General features: G+C 39.3%; 1 protein-coding gene across 1 annotated transcript in view; it reads left to right on the forward strand.

Annotated features, from left to right (window-relative positions):
• Nucleotides 1–2082: 2082 nt before the first annotated feature.
• Nucleotides 2083–26944, forward strand: part of LOC134664907 (uncharacterized) — a 28888-nt gene continuing 4026 nt past the window's right edge. Inside the window, exons 1-11 of the mRNA XM_063521618.1 lie at nt 2083–2436; nt 2517–3284; nt 4239–6095; nt 6657–6878; nt 17091–17316; nt 22148–22287; nt 22867–23038; nt 23540–23708; nt 24797–24868; nt 25401–25461; nt 26046–26204. Coding sequence (XP_063377688.1) covers nt 2284–2436; nt 2517–3284; nt 4239–6095; nt 6657–6878; nt 17091–17316; nt 22148–22287; nt 22867–23038; nt 23540–23708; nt 24797–24868; nt 25401–25461; nt 26046–26204 — 3999 coding nt within the window. The 5' untranslated portion in view covers nt 2083–2283. The remainder of the gene's footprint in view (nt 2437–2516; nt 3285–4238; nt 6096–6656; nt 6879–17090; nt 17317–22147; nt 22288–22866; nt 23039–23539; nt 23709–24796; nt 24869–25400; nt 25462–26045; nt 26205–26944) is intronic.

Consider the following 26944-nt stretch of genomic DNA (forward strand, 5'->3'; position numbering starts at 1 on the left):
GAACCATAACAGACATAGCTTAAGAATATCATTCAAATGAAGTTTATGTTTATGGGTAATATTCCCTTATTTGCGAGTTCTTCGCTCGACAAGGGGAAAGGATTTACTTTAATAGGCACTTTTAGAAAGTGTCATTCACGGTGACGAGATTTGCCATGACTAAACTTTAACTCTACAGTTAGCGAATATAATTTGAAATTATGAAGCAAACCATGCGTCTTCGTCAATGAATCAATCTAAACATTCCCATATTGTTAATGCCCTTTCAAGTCACAGGCTTCCGATTTTATTTAAAACGTTTACAAGTGTAGGTACTATTTATGTAGGTAGGTAGGTAGGCTTAAAGAACCGTCTTGTATGTACCTATAGTTACATATAGAATGAATAATCAAGTTATTCAAATCCAAAATAATACAAGCACATATAGCAACTACATGCAAGAGTTCTTTTAAGCTGTTAGTACCTGTTATTTATTTAAAGAGATACCTATCTACCTACATTTTAACCATATTTTTTTTTTTTTTTTTTTCAAAATCTAAGATCTAGTTGGAGAGATGTAAATTGATAAGGAGTGAAATACTTAAGGATTTCCATGTCATTCTTGCGCAGAGCCATGCTAATATATCTCTTTATCTAGTCAGACTTAAGTTTACGTACTGCCGAAGTACTCACTTTCCACAAAAATAAATGCAATTCTTGCGATGTAGGTTTGTTCGTTACCTTGTGTCCCTCAGAGCGGAAATAGAAGCCCCGCGAAGCGGGGCTTCGTCGACTCCTAAGCGGGTACACGTTATTTATCAGCAAGTTTATTACCAAAAATGCAATATTATATTTAACCCGGAACGGGATAAACCGACAAGTTGCTGATAGATACTTGGACAGATAAACCTTACACGTCTAGTCTATAAGCTTCTACCTTAATACGTAGGTTCTACGTAACACGTATTAACTATCCGATCCTTTCGTATTCGAAAACACAAATCACTTGAAAACTGAAGGGTATGCCTCCACACATCACCATTTAAGTGTTATATTAATTTCAACAGTTATTATAGACACACAAAGATTTAAAGTAATAAGTAATAAGACTCTGAAGAGACTTAATGTAGGTATAATATTAATTAAATTCTAATGGTGACAAGTGCACACTTTACCAGCTCGATGTGTTTTCTACCATTATGTGTTTTAGTATTTTCATTAGCATAGCCACGGTGCGCGCAGGCAGCCTTTGAAAACTTACACATTACTATTCCGGATCGTTTTTATTTGCTAGATAGTTTAACGGACACTAAATTTAATTATTTATTTCGAACGGCAAAAGCCGTTAGAAACTGTTTTTCAATATAGTCAGCTAAACTGGGGTACAATTCAAAAACTCACCAGCAGTTTAGCTTCACGACCTTCCAGATGGAAAAACAGCAAGCCAATGTGTTGGAAATTTGTTTTTGCGACAACCGCCAAAAAGCAAACTGCTGTGTGGTGGGAGTGTGGGAGAGAGAGGGACGTATATGCTAGAAAAGGACAATACGACCGACAACAGGGTTGCCATTCTCAATATTATTATTAGGTTCCGAATAGCGGTACAGTTGTTTAATGATTACGTTTATTTTATATGATAATACCTATCGAGTGAATGTTCGATAATCTGTTGATTTTTTTTTAGAACAATCGGGCGCGAAAGCTTCGTCATGGAAATGCCTCCTTGTTATTGGTCGAACATTTTGCAAATACCAACCTAACGAATTTAGTAATTTTGGCTATGTTGTCAGAAATATTACTTCTCACCAGTTGTGTGCCAGGCAGGTAAATATCGTCGCTTCGTTCTACATTATTTATTTATATTTAATTGTTTTCAATACGATAATGATGTTGTAATAGTTAGAATAATCCTAATAATTGTAGTCTTTATATTGCAAGATTTATCATTGAGTAACAAACTGTCGCTTCAATATTTGGTGAACTTTTCTGAGGAAGGTTGTGGATCTGCAAAAGTAGCTGCACAATTGATATAGTGCGATACTCGCGAAAGAAAAATTCGTGTTTACGAATAAAGTGTAACACGTTGTTGGTGTTTATTTATTTAATTGTGCATATTTTACTTTACCAATTTTCACAAATAACTTTGTCGTCACACGTTTTTAGCCTTCGAAGTCGGTGGAGCGTCGAGATGATTTTTTACCTAACAATATTTTATTTTTATGTACGTTGCAGGTCGTCAATAATGAATCGTAAAAGATAGCCGAACGTCTGTAATGCGTTCGCAAACAATCTCGATGCCGAGAAATGGAGAGACAGCAGTGTAATCCACTTCAAAACTTTGACGATTCAAAAAGTGAGATTTTGAAAAAAAGATTACTTAAATCGAGCAGCGCTCCCGCCTGCAACAATCTAGCTCCGACCGCTTCGCAGCACAATGTGCTGCTGAATACTTTGCGCGTGAGTGGTGTTATTCTTGTCGAAAGTGATAAATAAATTTGTGATTGATGACGTTTGTGACGTAGTGTTTTTATTTGTAGACGCCGATATCGAGCAGCATGATCGTGTCTTCGGTGGGTAGCGGGCAGGGCTCGCTGCCGCTGCAGCACGGGCTGATGACGCACTCGCTGGCGCCGGTGAAGCTGCACCCGAACCCCGCGCCATACCCCCTCCAGCTGTCCACGGTGCACGTCCCGGTACAGATCCCCGGCACGAGCGCCAACATCAACGTGCCCGTCCAGCTGTCTGGACCAAGCAGTAGTGTACCTTTGCAAATAGCCCCCGTCAGTCTTCCAATACAAGTGTCCGGGACTACCAGTGTGCCAGTTCAGTTGCCAGCGGGAGACACTATCAATGTTCCTCTGCAGATCCCTGGCGCTAGTCAGAACATACAGCTTGGGGCTCCGGGAATGCAATCCATGCCAATTTTGCAAAGCTCTAGTCAGCCAATGAGTTCTATTATACATGTGCATATGGGGTCTAATCCTAGGGCTAACAATATGGATAATGGTAGTGATATGACAGTGACAAGTACTTCGCAGTTACAAACTGTAACTTCAGGAGCTCAAGTGCAAATGGGGAACAATTCTACAGTTGTGCAGATACCGAGTTCAGTTAATAACTCAATACAGTTAGCGCTTCCTAGTTCGGTCAGTTCGGGAGCTGTGCAGCTGAGAGGGGCCACGAGGAATGTGCCTCATGTGGTTTACATTCAGACTCCGCAAGGTCTGAAGCCAGTCACGAGCACTGATGTCATCAGCCAAGCCAGCACCAGTGGAAATCCTCCACAGATCATAGTCAGGAGACCTGTAAGTAATTTATTTATAGTAACTGTATGGCTATCATAACAATGTTTTATTCAAGGCAAAGAGAAATATCTATGCCATAAATAAAATTCCACTGTATTCTTAGGGTAAATATTATTCATGATATTTACCCTGAAACCTACCTGTTTTTGAAATTTGTTATTCCTGTTGATTCATGAAATTCATACCTTTTTCATGGTAAGTATTTGATACATACATAAAATAATTTATAATTTTAAATACAGCAAAAGTGAAGGTAAAGGTGAAGGCAGCAGAGTAATTAGAATTCATTAGTTTTAATGAGATAATAAAAAAAATTGCATTTTAAGATATAGATTTTTTGGAAACTACTTTCTTTATAGTTTTATTTTATTAACAAGTTGAAATTAGTTTTAACAATTCAGGTGTGATTAAACATACCTATAATCTGATTTGACAGTATCATAACATAATTATTTAAAAAATTAGGAATAATAAAGGACTACCAATTACTAAATCAAGGAACTACTTAAGATTGATGCCCTTTTTTGGGCCAAACAAGCCATAAATACTGGCAGCTGACCGTGAATGTGTATCTATAGGTATCGGTATGGGCATGAGAGACGAAGTCACGCACACAATAACAAAATCATGTAATGAGGAGGAGATTTTGAAATATGTTTCATACCTTTGTGTGGAAAGAGAAGAGTCGAGGAATGTATGGGGTCCAATACATTCCACAACTCTTTCCTAACAGTCTTAACAGACTCTAGCAAGTTGAACCCATTGCAAGATGGAGTTTCATCAAGTTATTTTTTTAGCTTAATCTGCGTTTAAGTGACCTTCATTCATTCAATATTATTGTAATCATTCAACTCAACTCTCCTGGCGATACCTATATGTGTAATTACATCACATAATATTACTAAGTGTTTATATTTGTCCAAGATTGACCTAAATTTGTCCTCATTATTTCAGGTCACCAGCAACTCCAACATACATTTAATATCAAATGTAAACAACAAGCCAAATATTGCGCCAAAAATAGCCCAGGGCAAGACTGTTTTGGCCCCAGCGGCTACCCCGCCAATAGTTATCCAGAAACCTAAAAGCAATGAGAAGATGATAGTCCCAGTGACCATTGCCCCCGGGAATGCGGGGAAGCAAGCCATAGCCTACCTCAGTTCAGTCAAGAAACCTAACACTAAAAATATGGCTGATAACCAGTCCATCCTAATCTCAAATAACCAGACAACAGTTAACTCTAACAACCAGAAACTATTTCTAACACCAATGACCATGCCGAAAATCCAAAACACAAAGTTTATCCTGCCAGTAACTCTGCCAGCCACTATGGCTTCTAAAGGACCTATCATTAATCTGCAAATAGCTAATGGACAAATACAGAACGATCCTCAAGGCAATATTACTGTGATGAGAGACAGTGCTGGCTTAGAATCAGCAGATATGCCACCGTTACAACCCCTGGCAAAGATGGGTAATGTAAACGGGAACAGTAAGGAAGCTAATCCGGTGCCACAGAGTCCTAACAAATGTGAAACATACACAATATCCATTCCTGGGTCACGAGCGGAGCCTACAGATGAACAAGGCACTTATACACTTTCAATACCAGAAACGAATGCATCTATGAATGATGATATTTACACAGTCTCAATAGCCGATGATGAGGATCAGAGTCGGGAAAAGTCCTTCACTCTAGCCATACCAGAAAAGGGAAAGAGTTTGCTAAATAGAAACATGATAGAAAGGAATGAAGTTGGTTCCCATGTCACGATAGCGGCTCCTGCTATTTTAAGGCGCTCAAACTCCGATAACAGCGAAAGAAAAGCTTCCAACGCTAATCTAAAGAGGCGGGTATCGCTCTGCAATGAAAATTTATCCAGTAAACACATGAAATTTACGCAACCGCTGCCAAAACCGGCGGAAAAATCCGAGGAGCCCCCAGATTCTGACAATAACGACGATCATCGCGTGCCTTCTCTATTCTGCGACGAAAAGTTAGACAAGGACTTAGAATGTAAAGTCACTCTCGGCGATTCCGACGAGGAATACAAGGAGAAGAAAGAACCAGAAACTAAAAGCTTACTATACTATCAAAAAGACATGAAGAATGAGAGAATGAAAAGGGAAAGCGTAGATAGCGCATTAGAGGAAGATCCTCCTGGATTATTCTGGAATAATGGAATAGCGCAGCTGCAAGGCAGCACGCTACAGTTCCAAACAAATGAATTCGGGCTTATAGATCTCATAGACGCCTCTGACCCTGAAGAATTACCGCTCCCACCGAGCGCGAAATACCACACGCCTTTAAAACAGCGTTTAGAACGTCCACGTGAAAAGAAACCAACATCACCCGAGGACCTATACCGATGTGACGGCTGCGGCTGCCACGGGATGGCAGCAGAGTTCATAACGCCGAACTTCTGCAGTCTGACTTGCCAAAGCGATGTACAAAAAGTGACTCAAAAGAAGCGAGATCGTGAGCGTGCGGAACTAACTCGCCGGAGAAACAAAATGAAGAAACTCCTCATGAGGAAACAGCATGATGAACCGATGGATGAACCGGCTAAACCAGATGATGAAAAGCTATCTGATGATGTGATAGATGAGAAATACCCATGGATGTGCGGAAAGAACGGTTTCTCGTGGATGCGGTATTTGGACTACTGTAAAGCGAAGGCAGCTCCAGTGAAGTTGTTTAAGGATCCGTTCCCGTACAACCGGAACGGGTTTAAGGTCGGCATGAGGATGGAAGCGATAGACCCGCAGCGCGCGTCCGTCTGGGCCGTGGTTTCAGTGGCTGAAGTGCAGGTAAGTTGTAGTTTTTACTCAATGTTTCGCTTATTGTTTTTTACCAATAGTTCGATCTTAGCTCTCCCAATATTTGCGCGTCAATGTTGAAAAAGTAAGAGGAAAAAAAAAATAACCACCCCGGCGCCGCTAAAGGTCCTAGCAGTGTCTTTTTGTATTTATCACTATATTGTTTTCGCGTGATGACTGTCTCGAGTGGAAAACTGGATGAACTTTTAATTGTCTCAACAAGAAACAGTTTAAAAATATCCTTTGATTATCCTATATAGTCTACTCTAGGGGCCCACCAACAAGAAAAAAATCAATCAAATTTGGATCAATGTTAGTATTAAAGAATTAGGCCGCTAACTCGACGTACGCAAAACTTATACACTCAAATGAAGCTGTTTTGGACGACAGCGGCGGCGGCATGCACGCGCGTTTCAGTGGGCGGCTTTAGATTGAATTTGCAACTAAACAAATGTTACATTTATACCTTACAATTCTACCTCTATATCTTTCAACTCTGTGGTTATAAAGGCTTGTAAATTCCATGGTTTTAATATGTAATGTTTCCTCCAGGGCTACCGCCTCCGCCTCCACTTCGACTCGTACCCCGAGATCCACGACTACTGGGTGAACGCGGACTGCCCCGACGTGTTCCCGGCGGGCTGGTGCGAGCGCAACCAGCGCGCGCTGCGGCCGCCCGCCGCGCACGCGCACGGCTTCAGCTGGCCGCTCTACCTCAAGCAGGTGCGCGCCATCGCGGCGCCGCGCCACCTGTTCCCGCACATCACCACCACGGTAACGTTTAACGCATCAACCGACTCGATACCTTCAGCTGCTCTAGTATAAGTTGCGTTCTCGCGCGCGAGTCCATACTTGAAGTCGCGCTTGATTTATGGAGTCGCGTGCGAGAACGCAAGAAATTAATTCTTGAAAAAAATTTAAGGGCAAGTTTAGCTGCCAAATTTAGACTCCTGAAAAGAGTACATTTTTCTGTCTTCGGAATTTTACTCTACTAACTTGAAACTCATTGCATACCATCACCCACACTGTTAACTGACAGTTCGTAAACCTTATTACAAAAGGCATAAGGCCCAACGATGGACAGTTAAGAGTGTCACTGTTTGTACTTCATGAGTATATTGGCGTCTGCTTTCCTACCGCGAATCACTTTTTTCGACGGTTCGTCTATTAACCTGTCTATCCGCTCAAATATTTTAGGAACGACAGAGAGGCAGATTGTAATAGGGGAGGGTGAGCTCTGGGTAAGTGGTCCAGAACCCCCAAGATCTACCTACTTAAAAATTCAAAAATGCTTACGGCTAACTACGAGCATAGATAGGGTCGTGGTTTCTGCCACTATGGAGTGAGAATAGATATCCAAATATTTAAAGTAGGACGCCAGGATACTATACTCATCAAACGTATGACATATCCAAATGAAAATACAAATTTATTTACTAAATACTTTTATTCACTTTACATCACTATAAGACCTGCTGCGGCCTCGAGACTTAACATTTAAATTACGTACCGTAACTATTACTAATTAAATTTAACTTAAGTACATCTCAGGCATATTTGGGCCTGTAATACACACAAAATCCTACATAGGAATTGCAGGTTTCATATTAATAATAGAATTTACCATGTAGAAAGTTCACGTTAAAAAGAAATTCAGACTTAAATATTGTTTATCCTTTCCAGCAAAGGAACACAGTCATTAATGTAAATATAAGTTTTTAACTCACAGTTTTATCGTATAAACACTTCACCTCGAGTCCAAAAATTAAGTGGAGAAGACGGCTTCTCAACTAGCATGGTGCGACACCACCCTAGATCTTCCAAAAGCCATAGGGCCAAGAAGATGAAGAAGGCAAGCCAAGGGACAGGCCAAGCCAAGAAGTAGGCCTAGCCAAAGGACAGGCCTAGCCAAAAGGACCCTAGAAACAAAGAGAATGTTCTAGGTTTTAGAGAGGTTATGTTATAAAAAGTTATATTTATATTTAATTGGGACAACGCGCGATTTAGCTTGCGGAAATAATGAGATTAAAAAATCCTTACCGGTTTCTAAGCCGAGTCCCTTATATTAGACACCAGACGTGGCGACGTATGCGCACGCGGTGAAACAAAATGATGCCTCATATTTGTAAAGGGATTGCTGGAAAATCACACCAAAACACGACATTAGCTAATTGCAATTGACAATAAACAACTTCGTCTTTCCTTCCGTATATTTAGAAAGTGGGGACAACTCACCAAGTTGGTTTAAAAGAGGTGAAAAGGTTATGCCGCCATTACCGGCGCATAGGAAGCTAGGTTAATCATATTTTGGGCCAAGCTGGAACAAAATATATCAACGATTAAAACATTGAACACCGAATTTAACCGAGTTTTAGGAAATACAATCTTTAAATAAAATACATACCCCATGAATTAATTGCCGACCTGATGTCGAAATTACGTCTTACATCTTGTCACGGAATATCCCAGTGATCAAGCGAAAACTCAAATGGCAAAAACCACAGACAAAGTGGTGAATGGAAAACTTCCCATTCAATGACATCGCAACTGACCGGATCCAATTTACAGAAAACCGAAGTCACCAAAAATAAAAAGAATTACTAATTTCGAAAGCTAAAAATAAGGACATTATTTATAACTACGAATTGCAAAATATAAAAGAACACATACTAAATGTTTATTCATAAATACTCTTTATGTATGACTGATTGTCTGTGCAAAACCACAGACAACAAACCAACTGTCATTGACGTACGTCAATGTTTATTACGACAATAACAACACCGATTCAACCCGTATTACCAAGTCAAAGCTATTTATATGTAGTGTAACCATGTACAAATGTATTTCAATTGTGAAATGTGTAAACTCCAAAGAAAACAAGGTATTTATGTCCCAGCACAATGCAGGAACGAACAATGGATGCGCTAAATGCGACGATTTATAGATGATTGATGACCTACCATTCCGGTAAGTTTTATCCTCTAAATATAGCCAAAAGCGTATATGTGAGGATTAAAAACAACATTTCTGGTCTCCGACCTTGACCTATCTACTCTAATACCTGTGTAGAACGTATATTAACCACCAAATTCTTACCAAACAAACATCTACTTTTCTAACCTATAAAGTGTCTATCTACAATAACATTCAGACGTTTATAACACTGGGTGCCTACCCTAAAGTGTTACAGTTCATCTTTAGTTGGGTTAAAAAAAAATTTTTTTTGAAAAAAAAAATTTTTTTTTTTTTTTAATTTATATGTCTAATATGAAGTTACACCTTAACCAACCAAACTTAACCACGAGAACACAGCTAATCCGTAAAGAAAACAAACCTTATGACAAAACTTATACCTATGACTTGGTGAATGGCCAATTCAACCAAGGAAATCTAACAACTAATTTTGATCCGGATCTACTTATTCCTAGTGAATACTTACCTAAATCTAGAAGAGGATGTCAAAGACGGCAACCCGAGAAAAAAAAACTTTCCCTTTATTAAAGAAATTGCCTATCACCGACAAAGGTGGAACTAAGTAAAGAGCTGCATCATCTAGCCAATACACAATTCCTAAATCGACAAACAAAAGTTTGGTCATAGTACAGAGTTTATTGAGAACGTAGTCTCGTTTCACGATTTAATAATGTTTTATAGAGTAGTCCCACTTAAGGGTTTATAAGTAAAGTAAGTTTCTGTAGTTTATTCAGATTATTTACTGTTTTATGTCTTTATAAGGACATATCAAAGATTAAGATTGGTCCGTATGCATCCGGTACCAATATATATAGAATCAAATACATGGAACAATTACCCGGTCTGATGAAAACAAGCTTGCGCCAGGCTGCATTCAGTTCAGTAGGTAAGTTCAGTATTTTGTATCATATAGGATATTTCAAATTTAAATATTGAGCCAACAAGTGAAAAGACGAGTACCGCTACGAAGACGGCTCGGCTTCACCAGGACGTACAATATCTTTTATATGAAAGTTACCTAGAAGTTTTCCTTCTAAGGATTTTAAAGAGTATACAAGAGGACTTAATTTTTTATGAATGACACACTTGTCATAACGGGGCGCTAATTTAGCGGAGAAATGTTTTGCTGCATTTGACAATGGGAAACATCTTTTATAAACGATTTGTCCTTCTTCTAGTTCTACGTGACGCTTCCTCATGTTGTAATACCTAGCGTTACGTTCATGGGAGGCGATCAACGAGTTACGCACTTTTTGAAATATAGTTTTGAGCTCTTTAAGTTTTTCAGAAAAAGCACCACTGGTATCTAATTCGAGCGCGTTTTGATCTATAGGACCTTCACTATTATAAAGAGAACCATCTAGAATCATCTGACGACCATGTGTTAGAAAATACGGTGTATCTTTAGTTACTTCGTGACGAGCTGTATTTAATGCACATTGTATTTCCGATATGTTCTTATCCCAGTTACGGTGATCAGAACGCACGTATGAAGCAATAGTTCTTACAAGTTCACGGTTCACTCGTTCCGTTTGATTCGTCTGAGGATGATATCTAGGGTTATAGAAAATATGAGGGACATTATATTTGGACATTAAGTCTCGAAAGTCTTTTGAAGTAAATTGAACACCATTGTCGCAGAATATATATTTAGGAACCCCATGTATAAGAAATATCCCTTTTTCCATACACTTAACTATAGCTTTCGCAGTTATGTTGCGTAGTGGAAACAAAGTCACATACTTACTGAAATAATCAGCACATACAAAGAGATACTGATTTCTCAAATAAGACGGAGGAAAGGGACCAAGAATATCACAAGATATGGCTTCGCCTGGTGACGATATACGTCGGGGATTACCCATCAAGCCAGGACGAGCTAAATTAACAGGTTTATAAGTTTTACATATTTCACAAGAATCGACGTATTCTTTCACGTCTTGAAACAACGTAGGCCAATAATATAAGTCCGCTATTTTGGAATGGGTTTTAGCCACGCCAAAATGACCGGCAGTAGGATCATCATGATACTTATTTAAGATTTCATTTCGGTGCTCATAAGGGAGTACCAGCTTCCAGTCAAATTGAGCTGTCAGACGATACTTATTCTTAGAGTAACGGAAAAGTTTATCATTTTCAATTTTAAAGTTTGGAAAGAGAGAAGGTTTTTCAGATACCTTTTTATATATATCAAGATACCAAGGGTCTTGAATAGTAACAGAATTTATAGAACTGACATGAATACGAGAAAGACAGTCAGGTATGACATGTTCTTTGCCCTTCCGATGAATAATTTCAAAGTTAAATTGACTTAATCTACACGCCCATCGATTTAATCGTCCAGTAGGGTTTTTCAAGTTTTGGAACCATTTTAAAGATGCATGATCAGTTATAATATAGCATTTTCTCCCTTCTACATATGCACGAAATTGCTCGAGACCATAAATCACAGCTAAGAGTTCGCGCTCAGTAGCCGAATAGTTCGTCTCTGGTTGGTTAAGTGTACGGCTGCAGTATGCGATCGGATGATCGATCCCATTATAAGACTGAGTCAAGACCGCGCCTACGGCGTAAGAAGATGCATCCGCATGTATATAGAAGCTTTCATTAAAGTTAGGGCATTTAAGAATAGGAGAAGAAACTAAGGCAGATTTAAGTATGTTAAAAGAATCGTTAACTTCATTTGTCCATTCAAATTTTACTTTCTTACTCGTTAAGCGAGATAAGGGACGAGCTATCTTTGCGAAATTATTAATGAAACGACGGTACCAACCGCACATTCCAAGAAAACGTTTAATATCCTTAGCATCTTTAGGCGTAGGAAAATTTAAAATTACATCAATTTTAGATGGATCGGTTCGCAGACCGTATCTATCAACTAAATATCCTAGATATTTCAGTTCACTCCTACAGAAGGATGACTTTTTCATATTAATAGTTAAATTTGCTGATTTTAATTTTTCAAAAACCGCTTTAAGTAATCTTATGTGTTCATCGAAATCGGATGTACAAATAATTATGTCATCAATATAACAGAAAACCTTGTGATCAAAATGGGAAGTAAAGAGGTTATCCATGAGACGTTGCATAGTCGCAGAAGCGCCTACCAAACCAAAACACATTCTATTATAGTGGAATAACCCTTTTCCTGGTACAGTAAAACTAGTTTTCTCCTTGGAGTCTTCACTAAGAGGAATCTGATGATATGCCGCACTCAAATCAAGAGAGGTAAGGAATTTCGCATCGCGTAAATTATCCAGTATGTATTGAACATGTGGTACGGGATACGCATCAGATTTTGAAACTGCGTTTACTTTTCTACTATCTAAACAAAGTCTTAAGTCTCCGTTAGGTTTTTCCACCATAACGACAGGAGAATTCCATGGGGAATGAGAAGGTTCGACAATTCCTTCTTTCAGCATACGATCTACTTCTTTAGCTAGTGCAGCTTGTTTAAAAGGACTAAGTCGATAATATTTTTGTTTTATCGGAGGAGTATCTCCGGTATTTATAACATGTTCCATTAAGTGAGTCTTTCCCAAACCAACCTTATCAGTATCAATTTGATCAAAAAGAGATTTAGTAGCCTCAAGTCGAGACTTTTGTTCAGAAGATAAAGAGTCATAAGTAGTAAGTCCTGTCTCTGACGGTAAAGCGTCAAGACTAGCAATATAATGAGAATCAGTTTTTTCTATATCAGTAATGAGGCCTGGAGCTAATCCATAGGCTCTCCAAAAGTTTAAACCAAGTACCATTGGAGTGGCAATCTCCGGTTGAATATTAAAGTGTATAAGTTTAACTTGACCTTTATAATTTACTGGTAAAACCATATATTCAGTAGATACGATTCGATGATCGTCAGCTACGTTCACCATAACAGGTTTCGTATGTTTTTGAATAGGAATCCCACCTGTGGCGAATACTAAATGGCTGTTGTGGCCCAGGAAACTAACACTGGCACCACAATCTAACAATGCCTTGAAATTCAAGTTAAGTATATTCAATAGCGCATATACCCTATTGTCTCCCTTAGGAGGATTAAAGAAAATCGTCTTTTCTGCGCGATAGGGAGCAGAAGATCGACATTTATTATTAGCAGAAAAGACCTTATTTAGTTTTTTGTCTTGGAGTTACATTTGACACATTCGGGAGTTTTCACCCCTTTTTCTCCACATTTAAAGCAAACGATATCTCTAGAGCTCTTGCACTCTTTAGTGTTATGGTTGGACCTACCACATCTAAAACATTTTAGTTGAGAAGAGCTTTGTGCTGCCGCAGCAACAAAGTTTCTGGAAGAATTAGGAAAACGAGACTGGAAGGACCTATTCCTAGGTTCAACGTTCTTTGGTGGATGTTCTGATGAAGAATTATTTGACTGGTTTGATAAAACCGGTTCACGAAATTGTTTAGCCTTAACCTGAGCTAGTTCTATGCGTTTACACAACGACTTCAACTGCTCAATCGATCCTATGTCATGTAAAGCTAAATCTTTGGAATACTCCGGACGAATGTTTCTCATCATAGTATCCAGCTTTTCTTGTTCAGGAACCTCTTTTGCAAGACGCTCATACATTCCTAGAATGGTCGATACGAAATAAACAATAGTTTCAGACTTGGCTTGAGTCCTAGCCCGTATTTCCTGTAACAACTGATGATCCAAATCAGGTATATCAAATTCATCTTGTAAAGCCGCGGTGACTTCTTTATAAGTAGTAAGTTTCGTACGTTGCGACCGGAACCACGACAACGCAGGACCTTCGAGAATCTCAGGAAAACCTCTATATATTCGGCTTTCGGAAATTCTTCTAGCATCTCGCAACTCTTCGAGGCGAGACAGGAAAGTACGAACACAAGTGTCACCTTTAAATTTCAAATTTAAAGAATTTATATTAAAAGTCTTATCCGTTTTGTAAATAATCTCCCTAACAATACGAGATTCGTTAGGAGATTGAAAGTCATCATCCGAACCAGACGACGCAGAAGAGCCTTGCTCATTTAACCGATCCAATAAAGAGGTAATTAACGTTTTCAACAGAAGTACCGCTTCGGTCTCCTGAGGCAACCGTGAAATACGACACAATAGATATTTGCAACGCGAGGATAGCCTGTCGATCGCCGCTGCTGATAATTCTCCTTTTGCTTCTAACTCTATCTCCTCTACCTTATGCTGACAGAGTTCTAATTCAGAAGCTTCATTACTTATTACCAAGTCCTGGAACTTTAGACTACCCTTTTTGGCTAAATCTGCCGTCTGTTTCAAAGCTTGACACAGACTGGATCTACGTGAGATGGGATTAACCGGAAGTCTGCGAATCGCTAATTCATGTGACATTTCGTCTTTATGTAAATGGGTGATTTTACAACCAGCTTTTATGAAATCCATTTTTCAAGATTGATATGTAATATCAGAAGTAAGTCAGTATAGAGTTATAATATTTTAAAGATAAGTTAAAATTTTATAAGATTTTAACCCTTTTAAAGTATTTTAAAATATTGAGAAAATCTCTTTAAGTATAGCTAATTATTTAGCGTATAAAGTATAGCTTTATTTATAAGTTGGTTAAATTAATAAGTTTAACCTCCAACACAAACAACACTTTCAAACAATAACTTGCAATTCCCTTTACATATAAAAACCTTAATACTAAAATATTTCTAAAATGTTTCACTTGGAAATGTCATACTCCATAGGCCATACGTTGGGCACGCCACTGTAATAGGGGAGGGTGAGCTCTGGGTAAGTGGTCCAGAACCCCCAAGATCTACCTACTTAAAAATTCAAAAATGCTTACGGATAACTACGAGCATAGATAGGGTCGTGGTTTCTGCCACTATGGAGTGAGAATAGATATCCAAATATTTAAAGTAGGACGCCAGGATACTATACTCATCAAACGTATGACATATCCAAATGAAAATACAAATTTATTTACTAAATACTTTTATTCACTTTACATCACTATAAGACCTGCTGCGGCCTCGAGACTTAACATTTAAATTACGTACCGTAACTATTACTAATTAAATTTAACTTAAGTACATCTCAGGCATATTTGGGCCTGTAATACACACAAAATCCTACATAGGAATTGCAGGTTTCATATTAATAATAGAATTTACCATGTAGAAAGTTCACGTTAAAAAGAAATTCAGACTTAAATATTGTTTATCCTTTCCAGCAAAGGAACACAGTCATTAATGTAAATATAAGTTTTTAACTCACAGTTTTATCGTATAAACACTTCACCTCGAGTCCAAAAATTAAGTGGAGAAGACGGCTTCTCAACTAGCATGGTGCGACACCACCCTAGATCTTCCAAAAGCCATAGGGCCAAGAAGATGAAGAAGGCAAGCCAAGGGACAGGCCAAGCCAAGAAGTAGGCCTAGCCAAAGGACAGGCCTAGCCAAAAGGACCCTAGAAACAAAGAGAATGTTCTAGGTTTTAGAGAGGTTATGTTATAAAAAGTTATATTTATATTTAATTGGGACAACGCGCGATTTAGCTTGCGGAAATAATGAGATTAAAAAATCCTTACCGGTTTCTAAGCCGAGTCCCTTATATTAGACACCAGACGTGGCGACGTATGCGCACGCGGTGAAACAAAATGATGCCTCATATTTGTAAAGGGATTGCTGGAAAATCACACCAAAACACGACATTAGCTAATTGCAATTGACAATAAACAACTTCGTCTTTCCTTCCGTATATTTAGAAAGTGGGGACAACTCACCAAGTTGGTTTAAAAGAGGTGAAAAGGTTATGCCGCCATTACCGGCGCATAGGAAGCTAGGTTAATCATATTTTGGGCCAAGCTGGAACAAAATATATCAACGATTAAAACATTGAACACCGAATTTAACCGAGTTTTAGGAAATACAATCTTTAAATAAAATACATACCCCATGAATTAATTGCCGACCTGATGTCGAAATTACGTCTTACATCTTGTCACGGAATATCCCAGTGATCAAGCGAAAACTCAAATGGCAAAAACCACAGACAAAGTGGTGAATGGAAAACTTCCCATTCAATGACATCGCAACTGACCGGATCCAATTTACAGAAAACCGAAGTCACCAAAAATAAAAAGAATTACTAATTTCGAAAGCTAAAAATAAGGACATTATTTATAACTACGAATTGCAAAATATAAAAGAACACATACTAAATGTTTATTCATAAATACTCTTTATGTATGACTGATTGTCTGTGCAAAACCACAGACAACAAACCAACTGTCATTGACGTACGTCAATGTTTATTACGACAATAACAACACCGATTCAACCCGTATTACCAAGTCAAAGCTATTTATATGTAGTGTAACCATGTACAAATGTATTTCAATTGTGAAATGTGTAAACTCCAAAGAAAACAAGGTATTTATGTCCCAGCACAATGCAGGAACGAACAATGGATGCGCTAAATGCGACGATTTATAGATGATTGATGACCTACCATTCCGGTAAGTTTTATCCTCTAAATATAGCCAAAAGCGTATATGTGAGGATTAAAAACAACATTTCTGGTCTCCGACCTTGACCTATCTACTCTAATACCTGTGTAGAACGTATATTAACCACCAAATTCTTACCAAACAAACATCTACTTTTCTAACCTATAAAGTGTCTATCTACAATAACATTCAGACGTTTATAACACTGGGTGCCTACCCTAAAGTGTTACAAGATTACAAGATTTCGATCTTCGCGGTACGTCCTCTGGTCTGCAACATACACCCTATACAATCAATCTATCGCTCACTGTAGCCTAATAATTCGTAAACTTTATTGCAATGATATAAGATCCACCAGTGTCAATGCTCTGTACAAACAGCAGCACTCCTAACTTTACATCGGCGGACCATATGCCTTTTGTAATAAGGTCCATCGATGTACAGTTACCAGTGTGGGCGATGGTATTAAGTTTATCTACTCACCTGTTGACAGCAGAACACAAATATCTTTATTTACGTTTGGTATACGTATAAAATGATATTTTGTCAACAGACTGTAAAACCCAACGGGTTCCGTATCGGCATGAAGCTGGAGGCCGAGGACCGCAAGAACGACATGGTGTGCGTCGCTACCGTCGCCGACATGCTCGACGCGCGGCTGTTGATCAACTTCGACTCGTGGGACGACATGTACGACGTGTGGCTGGATCCCACGTCGCCATACATACACCCAGTCGGCTGGGCAGAGGAGAACGATATCGCGCTTACACCTCCTAATTGTGAGTATTGGACATGTCAGAGTCGCCGACATGCTCGACGCGCGGCTGTTGATCAACTTCGACTCGTGGGACGACATGTACGACGTGTGGCTGGATCCCACGTCGCCATACATACACCCAGTCGGCTGGGCAGAGGAGAACGATATCGCGCTCACGCCGCCCAACTGTGAGTATTGAAAATAAATATAAGAAAACTTCACCGAAAGGACAAAACTCGATACGTGTTTCGCCTACCTACGGGGCATCATCAGGAGACGTCGATGTCATCTGGTGTCCGGCAACGGAATGAGGTGACCGGTCGGCCATATTGATTACTTGATCGACTTCGACTCATAGGACGATATGTACGATGTATGGCTGGAACCTACTTCCACATATATGCATAAAGTTGGTTGGGCTGAGGAAAATGACATCGCACTCACGCCGCCCAACTGTGAGTATTAAAAACCGGTCAAACGCTCAAATTTGAAACATTTAAGTAGGTCCGACACGTGTCACACGTGTAGGCAGAAGTATTGTTAAATTTCATAGAAGTACATGTATAAATTAAAAGTAAGTTGAGATTAGGGGATTCCCCAGGCCAATGATTGAATGCATGGTATTACATTGTAATATGAGTGCACTTTAAGTTATTAGGTAAGTCCTGGTGTACGTACACAGTATATAGAATAGACGTTAACATTTAACTTCTTGGCCACCCCTAGAAATAATTGTACAGTAAAAAATCATTCGTCGTTTATTTTGAAACAATGGATATGCAAATTGACAGAAGTTTTCATTCCTTGTTGAAAACCATGTATTATTTTACACTTTACACCTTATAAGCAAAGTCCCCTGCCGCGTCTTGTCTGTTTGTGTGTTTGATCGCGATAAACTCAAAAAACTACTGAAGGGATTTTCATGCGATTTTCATCTTCTATCAACAAGACAAGAGTGATTCTTGAGGAAGGTTGTAGTGTATAATTTGTTAATGCGTGCGAAGCCGGGGCGGGTCGCTAGTATATGTGTAATTGTGCGTTTTAAACTGGAAATAATAGTAGTACTTGCACATCCATTATTATTCTTACTTAGGAAATACTTTCACTAGCCTGTTCCGCTTACATTGTTAAAACGATGTTTAATTCATAACCGAGAATAATTGAATTATTATCCTTGCTCTGAATAACACTAATTATAATTACTTCTTTACGGAGTCCCATTTTTTAAAAGGAATCAGGGTAACTCCGAATACTTCGGATCGTCGGGTTATTCCGAAAATCGTCCATAATTCCTTCAAATTAGTGTCTTTTTTCAAAATTATCCTAATACACCTTATGTTATATCTTGTAGTACTATCGCTCAAGGTTTTTCTTATCTCTTCATATAAAAATATCGCAATGTCATAAGAATCACGAAATATACAAAGCGGCGGCCATTCTCAATAATTTTCAACTTTAAATAGAATGAAAACAAGCACATTAACAATCCTTCGAGTCAATCGAGGACAAAGTCAAAGAAATATATTATCAGTGTTATATGTGAGAAGTCAGTCGGCGGCCGACCGTCGTGGGTGACGGACGCGTCGCGCCAGCCATGTTGTAACGATAATATACTTGCGATATCGTTGACCACTCGCTCATGTCACTTAGAAGAGGTAAACATACTTTAATACTATATTCGTTTTGTGTTTTGGACGAAACCTGCTGTGTGAATATCATGGGTAAAGTAGAAGCGAAAAATGTATTTGATAAGTCGAAGTATGAATTATATGTGTTTACAGTATATAAGTATCATAATGAATTGGATATGTGTATTATGATATTCATATTATATTACCTTTAATTATAATGAACAATTTAACTTGTTTGAAGCAGTTATGCTAAAGTAATGGTTGTGTTGACTTCATTTTAGGACACTGCCAAAATATTATTGTAATGTCACACTGGTTTTACAATGCATTCGTGTATGTGTTACTCGAGTCATAATAATTATATACTTGGTAATAATTTCAAATTGTGTAAGACTTAAATTAACACTGCACTCAAATAGGTAATACATGTGTACTATTTCATCTATATATTTATATTTCTTCATGTAGGTACCGCGTTTTATTTGTTTGTTTACTACAAAAAATACAGACACAGTTGTTTTATTAAACTAGTCTCCTACCACGACATACCGCGTAGCAGTTATATAAAAACGTTCCAATATACACATCGTTTGTATCTGATCTATCCCATCATGTTGATTCGCATGTTTCCTTCCTTAATAAGTGGTAAACAATTGGTTAATCCAATGTTTGGTGCATATATGTTTTAATTGGGATTGTTAACTAACAAGCCAAATCAGCTCCATTTTTCGAACTATTACAACGGTAGCCAGCTACGGAGTTTACATAAAACACTTGAATTTCAAGTCAATTACCTACTCTGAGTTCTTTCCAATTTATTAAATACAAATTTTATCATTTAAAGAATTCAATGCTTGGTACATTTGAGAAAATTTAAACTTTAAAATGTATCTGTAATTGAAGACACATTTAAGTTAGCATTAGTCGCCTTATCTCGTTTACTAATGGGTATTTAACTGTCTTCGTATATAACGTTTCGTAATTAAATAAAAGACGAGTCAAACAGCAAAATATTGTACCCGTAAATTTAAACCCTGAGTCAGAGGGCGCTGTGGTGGGAGACAATCCCTTTCGTAGAAATTGGTATTTACGCTAAATCTTAAGATAACCAATTGACTCTCAAGCTCTTTTAGGTAACTTACGTGCTAAGTTAGGGTTTTTCAAAATTAACCCGTCCTTATAACAGGGTAAATACTGTAAATAGACCCCAGATGTCTGCGAACCTCTTTCTCAAACAATTCTCTTTAAAGACTGAGTATATAACGCTCAACCGATTAATCACTGTTACCTGGCAAATGCCTCGATGCGAACTTCTGAGGGTTTAGCGTATCCTATTTTCTATACCTCGTTTTTTTTAGCATTAGAAAAAAGGTAAACAATCTTGATGTGTCTTTTAATTGAAAAACACATTTTAAAAATAAGTTACTGCAAATATGTGCAATTATGAATCTAATATGATCATTTATATTCTTCTACTTTCATAAGTACAGTGAAACCTGGTTAAGTGGGACCTGGATAAGTGAGAAACCTCTATAGCTGGGACTCATGGTGCGGTCCCGACACTTTAGCACTGAATTACCTCTGTTACTGAGAAAAAACGAACCTCTATAACTGGGATTCGTTGTTGTGATTTTATAGTCACATTTACCTCTATAAGTGAGACGGAGAGTGTATTTTACCTCTTTTACTGATACTATATTTATAAGATTACATTTTCCTAATTGTTTTTTAGAATTTTATAGGGAATTGACTTCTGTATCTGAGATAACGTCAATCTATGACCTCTCTAACTTGGACTTCATTGAACGATTTCCGTATTCTTACTAACTTTTAGTCTATCCACAAATTCCGCATTTGCCTAATTGTGTCTGAACAACTTCAAACTTTGATTTAGTTAATTTATCTAAGTAGCTAAAACTACCGAAACGAAAGCTGAAATTTTGATAAGTAACACGAAAAAATTAATTTTCATTTATTAAATTTCTAATACGCAATGAAGTCCGTATCAAATTTAATTTAATTTTGATATATCTATCCATTGGAGAATCATTCAAAATAAATTCAAAGAAATATTTAAACAGGCTTAAAACATATTTAGGGACAAGGATTATTTTACCTTATTTAGTTTTAAAGATATTAATTATTAAATACCTTATTAACCACCTCTATAACTGAAATATACTCTATTCTCACCTCTATTAATGGAAGCCTCTGTAAATGAGACAGAAATTTATCTGTACCTGGCTAACTGGGAACCTGGGTAAGTGGAAAACCTCTTTAAGTGAGACAAATTTGCTCGTCCCTTGAGATCTCACTTATCCAGGTTTCACTGTAATAGTTTTTGGTTTTTAAAAAGCGTTTTTCAATTAAAAGACATGTCAAGATCGCTTACCTTCTTGCAAGTTCTTTCTAATGCTAAAAAAACGAACTATAAATAGGTTACGCTAAGTTATCCATATTTGAATAATATGATTCTTCTAGCTGATTCTTCTCAACGCATAGGTCTCCGGATGAATTTGGACAAAACGAAAGTTATGTTCAACGAACGTGTTGCTCCGGGACCTATTGCAGTACAAGGGGCTGTTCTCGAGGTTGTTCAGGAATACGTCTACCTCGGGCAAATACTGCAGTTAGGACGGAACAACTTCGAGAAAGAGTCGAATAGAAGGATACAGCTGGGCTGGGCAGCATATGGGAAGCTGCGTCGAGTCTTCACGTCGTCAATCCCACAGAGTCTGAAGACAAAAGTCTTCAATCAGTGCGTCCTGCCCGTGATGACATACGGAGCCGAAACGTGGACACTCACGGTAGGACTGGTTCATAAATTCAAAGTCGCTCAGCGAGCTATGGAAAGGGCTATGCTCGGAGTCTCTCTGAGGGATCGTATTCGAAATGAAGTCATCCGTCAGAGAACTAAAGTCGTCGACATAGCCCACCGGATTAGCAAGCTGAAGTGGCAGTGGGCCGGTCATATTAGCCGTAGAACCGATAACCGTTGGGGTAGACGAGTTCTCGAGTGGAGACCGCGCATCGGAAAGCGTAGCGTAGGACGCCCTCAGACTAGATGGAGCGATGACCTTCGCAAGGCGGCTGGCAAGAGCTGGATCAGAGTTGCCGCAAATCGTGCTCAATGGCGTGCAATAGGAGAGGCCTATGTCCAGCAGTGGACGAGAGTAGGCTGATGATGATGATGATGATGATGAATAATATGATTGTTTCCAGTCTACAAGGACCCGGACTCGTTCTCTTGGGACAGCTACCTGGCGGAGACGGGCGCCGCGGCGGCGCCGCCGCGCGCCTTCAAGACGCGCCCGCCGCAGGGCTTCAAGCCCGGCATGAAGCTGGAGGTCGTCGACAAGAGGGTACCTGTTAACATTGCACCTTGAATGAAACTAACCAAAAGCACAGAATAAATAATAGTACTAAGTACAGAAGACTCACTCTCTAACAAAACGCGTCCGTTACGATCAGCACAGATATGGCCGCTAGGTGACGACAGCGCCACGCGCGGCTTATGGCAAACCACAAAATTAGGGCCGAACGGATGTACTTTTAGCTACCTGTAGCAAAGCGACGAAATCGCGGAGTGAGACACGCCTGCCAAAAGTCAAAACCCTGTAGCAGCAGATCACATAATTGAAGTACAGCGAGCCACTATGAGTTTTTATCTTAAATTGAACACCATCAGGCCACGTGGGCCGCTGGCACTGAGAGTGTTAAAAAAATTGCAATTTGCGCCTATTATGTAGGAAAGTATGGTTATAAAGGAGCTATATGTATAATAATAATTTTGCCTTGAAACGTCCCACTGCTAGGCACAGGCCTCATACGCGTGAGGGAGAGCTAATATAGTTTACCCTATATTATGTTTATTGTTCTTGCGTTTCTTGATTCTTTGAACTTGATATTTGGCTTATTGTATGATGTTATTTTATGAACAGGTGCCGTTCCTGATCCGCGTAGCCAGCATAAGCGAAGTGAAGGGCCACCAGGTCCGCGTCTCGTTCGACGGCTGGCCGGACGAGCTCTCGTATTGGCTGGACGATGATTCGCCGGATATCCATCCCGTTGGTTGGTGCTTGAAGACCGGACATCCGCTTGAGCCGCCATTAAGTAAGTACATGCTGTTATATGAATGTTTGATTTACGCTGAATTGAATAACTTTAGTATTGGTCTAGAATTGAGGTCATAAATTATAGTGTAATTAAATTAATTATTGACGAGCGGAAACGTCTGCGAACGATGCTATTGAGCTCTTACTATAGATGTCCCTAGGGTTCCCTAGACCCATATGGTGGATAGATTCGCTGGCTATGAATGAAATCTTGGTGGCTTAGTTGGCAGAGCGTTGTAGTATCTATCCAGAGGCCGTGAGTTCAAGTCTACCATTTTTTTTATTTTTAAATTTGTCCTAAGCTTTATAATGTAATTGAATTAGCCACTCTTTATGAAATGTCAAATCGAATTTACGCTAATGTCAAGTGCCACACATTAGCTAAAACAAATATATGGTCCGCGTCAGCGTCGAGCGTGCTAAATGTTGGACTACATACAGCGCTACAAACGCTCTCCAAAGTTTTAGCCAAAGTTAACCGTTGTATATGTGTCGTCAGCTGCGGAGGAAGCGGTGGTGCTGGGCCCTTGCGGGGTGGGCGGGTGCCGCGGGCTGGGCTCGCTGCGCGGCGGCGCGCACAAGCAGCACGTGGCCGCCTCCGCCTGCCCCTACCGCGAGCCCGCCTCGCCGGCCCCGCCCGACCGCCTCGCCGCTGAACGACCCACGAGGTACAAAAAAAAACTTTAAAAAAATGTTACCCTTTCGAGATGGCCAAGCCAGCGGAGACGATGCGCTTTGGTCTCACCGAAATCTCTCAAAAGGATGGGTGAAGATCGGGCAGCCAAAAGGGCCTACTTGGGTCGACCAACTGGGCACCGTCCTGTTGGTCGTCCTAAATACCGTTGGGCAGATAGAGTGGAGGCAGATCTCCGTAAGCTCGGCGTCGGCGAAAGCTGGCGGGATACCGCTCTGGACCGATCAAAGTGGCGTGCTCTTGTGTTGGAGGCCAAGACTCATTTTGGGTCACCGCGCCAACCAAGTAAGTAAGTAAAAAATGTTATACATTTATTTGTTTTAAGAATTTCACCAACGCCCATTGGTCCGTGACACACCTAATAAGAGGAGACCTATCCCTGTGATTCAAACGTAGGCTCTATCGGTTCAGACTTGGTCTTTAACGGAAGCTCAGAGGCTGGGCTCGAAACCGGTTTTTTGTAAACCAGAAGTAACCCAATATTTTTAATTCTTTATGCTCTTTACGTAGGACTGAATCATGTATTTAGGTAACAACTTTATATTATTAGATTCATTTAACGTAATAATTCCGTTATTTTTTGTACGAAGAAAAAACCGGTTCTGGGCTCTGCTCAAAAGTCCAAAAAGCAATCGAAGCACTGGACTAATCATGGATGCCGCGTGCCGTGCTTGTGAATCAAAATAACTATACATTATTTGTCCCAATAGTTCAAACTGGGAACTCGGCAAACCTCGTCGACGATGGCGGGATAAATAACAAAAAAGTTCACATTTTTTATATTGAAAGGGAGAGGAGAATTAAAAGGGGAACCCCGTAAAATTTAAGGGATAACCCCGGAAAATTGTATGCAATTTATGGAACAACATAAACTTGAACTGATACTGATATCTAAATATCATCTGAATTATTGCTACCAATAACTACAAACAATCTAATAGGACTCGTTTCAAAACATATTAATGTCAAGGTGAAATCTCGAAACCATGTATTTATAACTTGACCTTCAACCGCAGCATGACTAGCGAATAATTAGTACTAATTATGTAATTATTGTTGCAGGCCCCTCGGGCGCCCTCCGAAAACGGCTGAAACACTCACTCCCACCAGCGACACGCACACACCTAAAGAGAAGTATGTCATCTAATTATATTTGATTTAATTAAAAAAATATTTACCCAACATGAGCCTATGTTGTCCCACTGTTGGGCAACGGCCTCCCTCTTATTCTTCCACGTATCCCTATCCTCAGAGGTCTCCCACCAGTCTTCTCCGACGAGGTCTACCATGACGCCTTACAATTTGTGGGATCCAAATTAAAAAATACATAAACATACAATATTGTATAAACATATACAGGGTATTTGGTACGTCGTTTGCCAAATTAAAACGGCAGAGTCATTTGCTATCTTCCCAGGCCTAGAATTTTTTAAATTTGCGCTCATTTTTTTTTAGTTCTATGGCAGTTTTTCGTAAATTTCAAATTTTTACTTGAGCAGTAGTAAAAAAAAACATGGCCAATTTTTTTTCTAGACATGAGCAGATAGCAAATGATTCAACCTATCTGCCGTTTTAATTTGGCAAACGATGTACCAAACACCCTGTATATTGTATATGTTATAATGAAAGTGTATATTTGTTACTTATTGATTTGTTCTTGTTTTAGACCTACAAGAGGAAGACCTCCAAAACATAAGAGAGTGGAAGAAGTCTCGAAAGCTGATCCAGTAAGTTGATTATTTTGAATACTTTTTATGTATTTTACTTGATTTAAGATTTATATACCAGATATTAAAATATGTTCTGTCGTCACGTACAGTCAGGAAATCTATTAGAGCACCCCTGCATACAAATGTGTAAGCAGAGGTGCCAAACTAATAGCTGCATATAAATGTGTATGCAGGGGTGCTAAATTAATTGCTGTGCTGACTATATATTAAATTACGTTCGGTTGCATAAACTATTATACAATCATCCTGTTTTTGTACTAATTTTATACTAAAATGACAGATCGTTCAAATATTGGCCGGCAAATGGGGTTGGTCGGACGAAGTATTAAGCAGATGGCGCCATCATAGCTTGCCCTGTCAATCCCTAGAATTGTGTCAAATTTTTGTTTTTTTAATGCCCTGGATGCCAGCTTTTAAAGCCAAATCTCATAGAAAAAGGGGCAAGCTATGATGGCGCCATCTATGCAAACCTTTGACAGTTGCCAACTTCATTAGGGCAGACAAGTTTTGGAGTCAGCGAGGTTGTCTAAGCTTTGTGTTAGGTGGCAGGTCGCGTGCTAAAATTGTACATGAACTTGTAGGCCTCCGATGAGGAGTCAATATCGAGCAGCACCGCCGCCAGCAGCCGGCGCTGGCGCGCGCGCCGCCGCGAGCCGCGCGCGCCGCGCGAGCTGCGCCCCGACGTGCACCGCCACGTCGCCGCGCTGCAGCTGCCCAGCCGCCCCGATATATGGACGCAGGTATGTTCTATGGTGACTCTTAGGTGCGTATAATGAAACGTTACACTATCAACCTTCATACTATTTCAGTTCGATCCAAAACTTCGATCGATAAACATAGTTTTATTTTAATGGACTGTACTTCCTATCCAACATAGTTTTCTAAAGTTTATTTTATTGTAATTGTGATCTAAATAGTTTATACAATATGAAAAGTGCAGTGAATAGTGTCCACGATTACCTAATACTCCGGATTTATACCCACATCTCAAAGGCACATTAATTGTAAGTTTTTAGTAATGTCTAACCCCCTTATTCATAAACGTTTACTAAAGTTAACAAGCCGATAATAATCATTTGTCCCTTTTTCCATCATACCAATACGTCGGAAAGGGACAAACGATTATTATCGGCTTGTCAACTTTAGTAAACGTTTATGAATAAGGGGGTAAGTATTTACGAGAAAGTGCTTTTATACATATGTGTAACTGCCTCCTTGACCTGTATTGTTAGAGGTGCCTTTTTATTTAAATAAACAAGTACCCACCGTCGTCCTGGATCCTGCGTTTAATTTCCACCATCCCATGTGAGGTTCCATCATCTGCCCCCTCACAGTAACTAGATAGCACTTTAACCCGGCGGGCGGCAACCTTTTAGCGGTCAAGGGCCACACAGTAGGTAAGGAAGTTGGCGCAGGTCGCATTTTGTTATTGTGTGTGACTTTGTCAGACATTGTCGTTTCGTTTGACAGTATTACATAC

This window comes from Cydia fagiglandana, chromosome 6, assembly GCF_963556715.1.
Source record: "Cydia fagiglandana chromosome 6, ilCydFagi1.1, whole genome shotgun sequence".
Taxonomy (NCBI): Eukaryota; Metazoa; Arthropoda; class Insecta; order Lepidoptera; family Tortricidae; genus Cydia; species Cydia fagiglandana.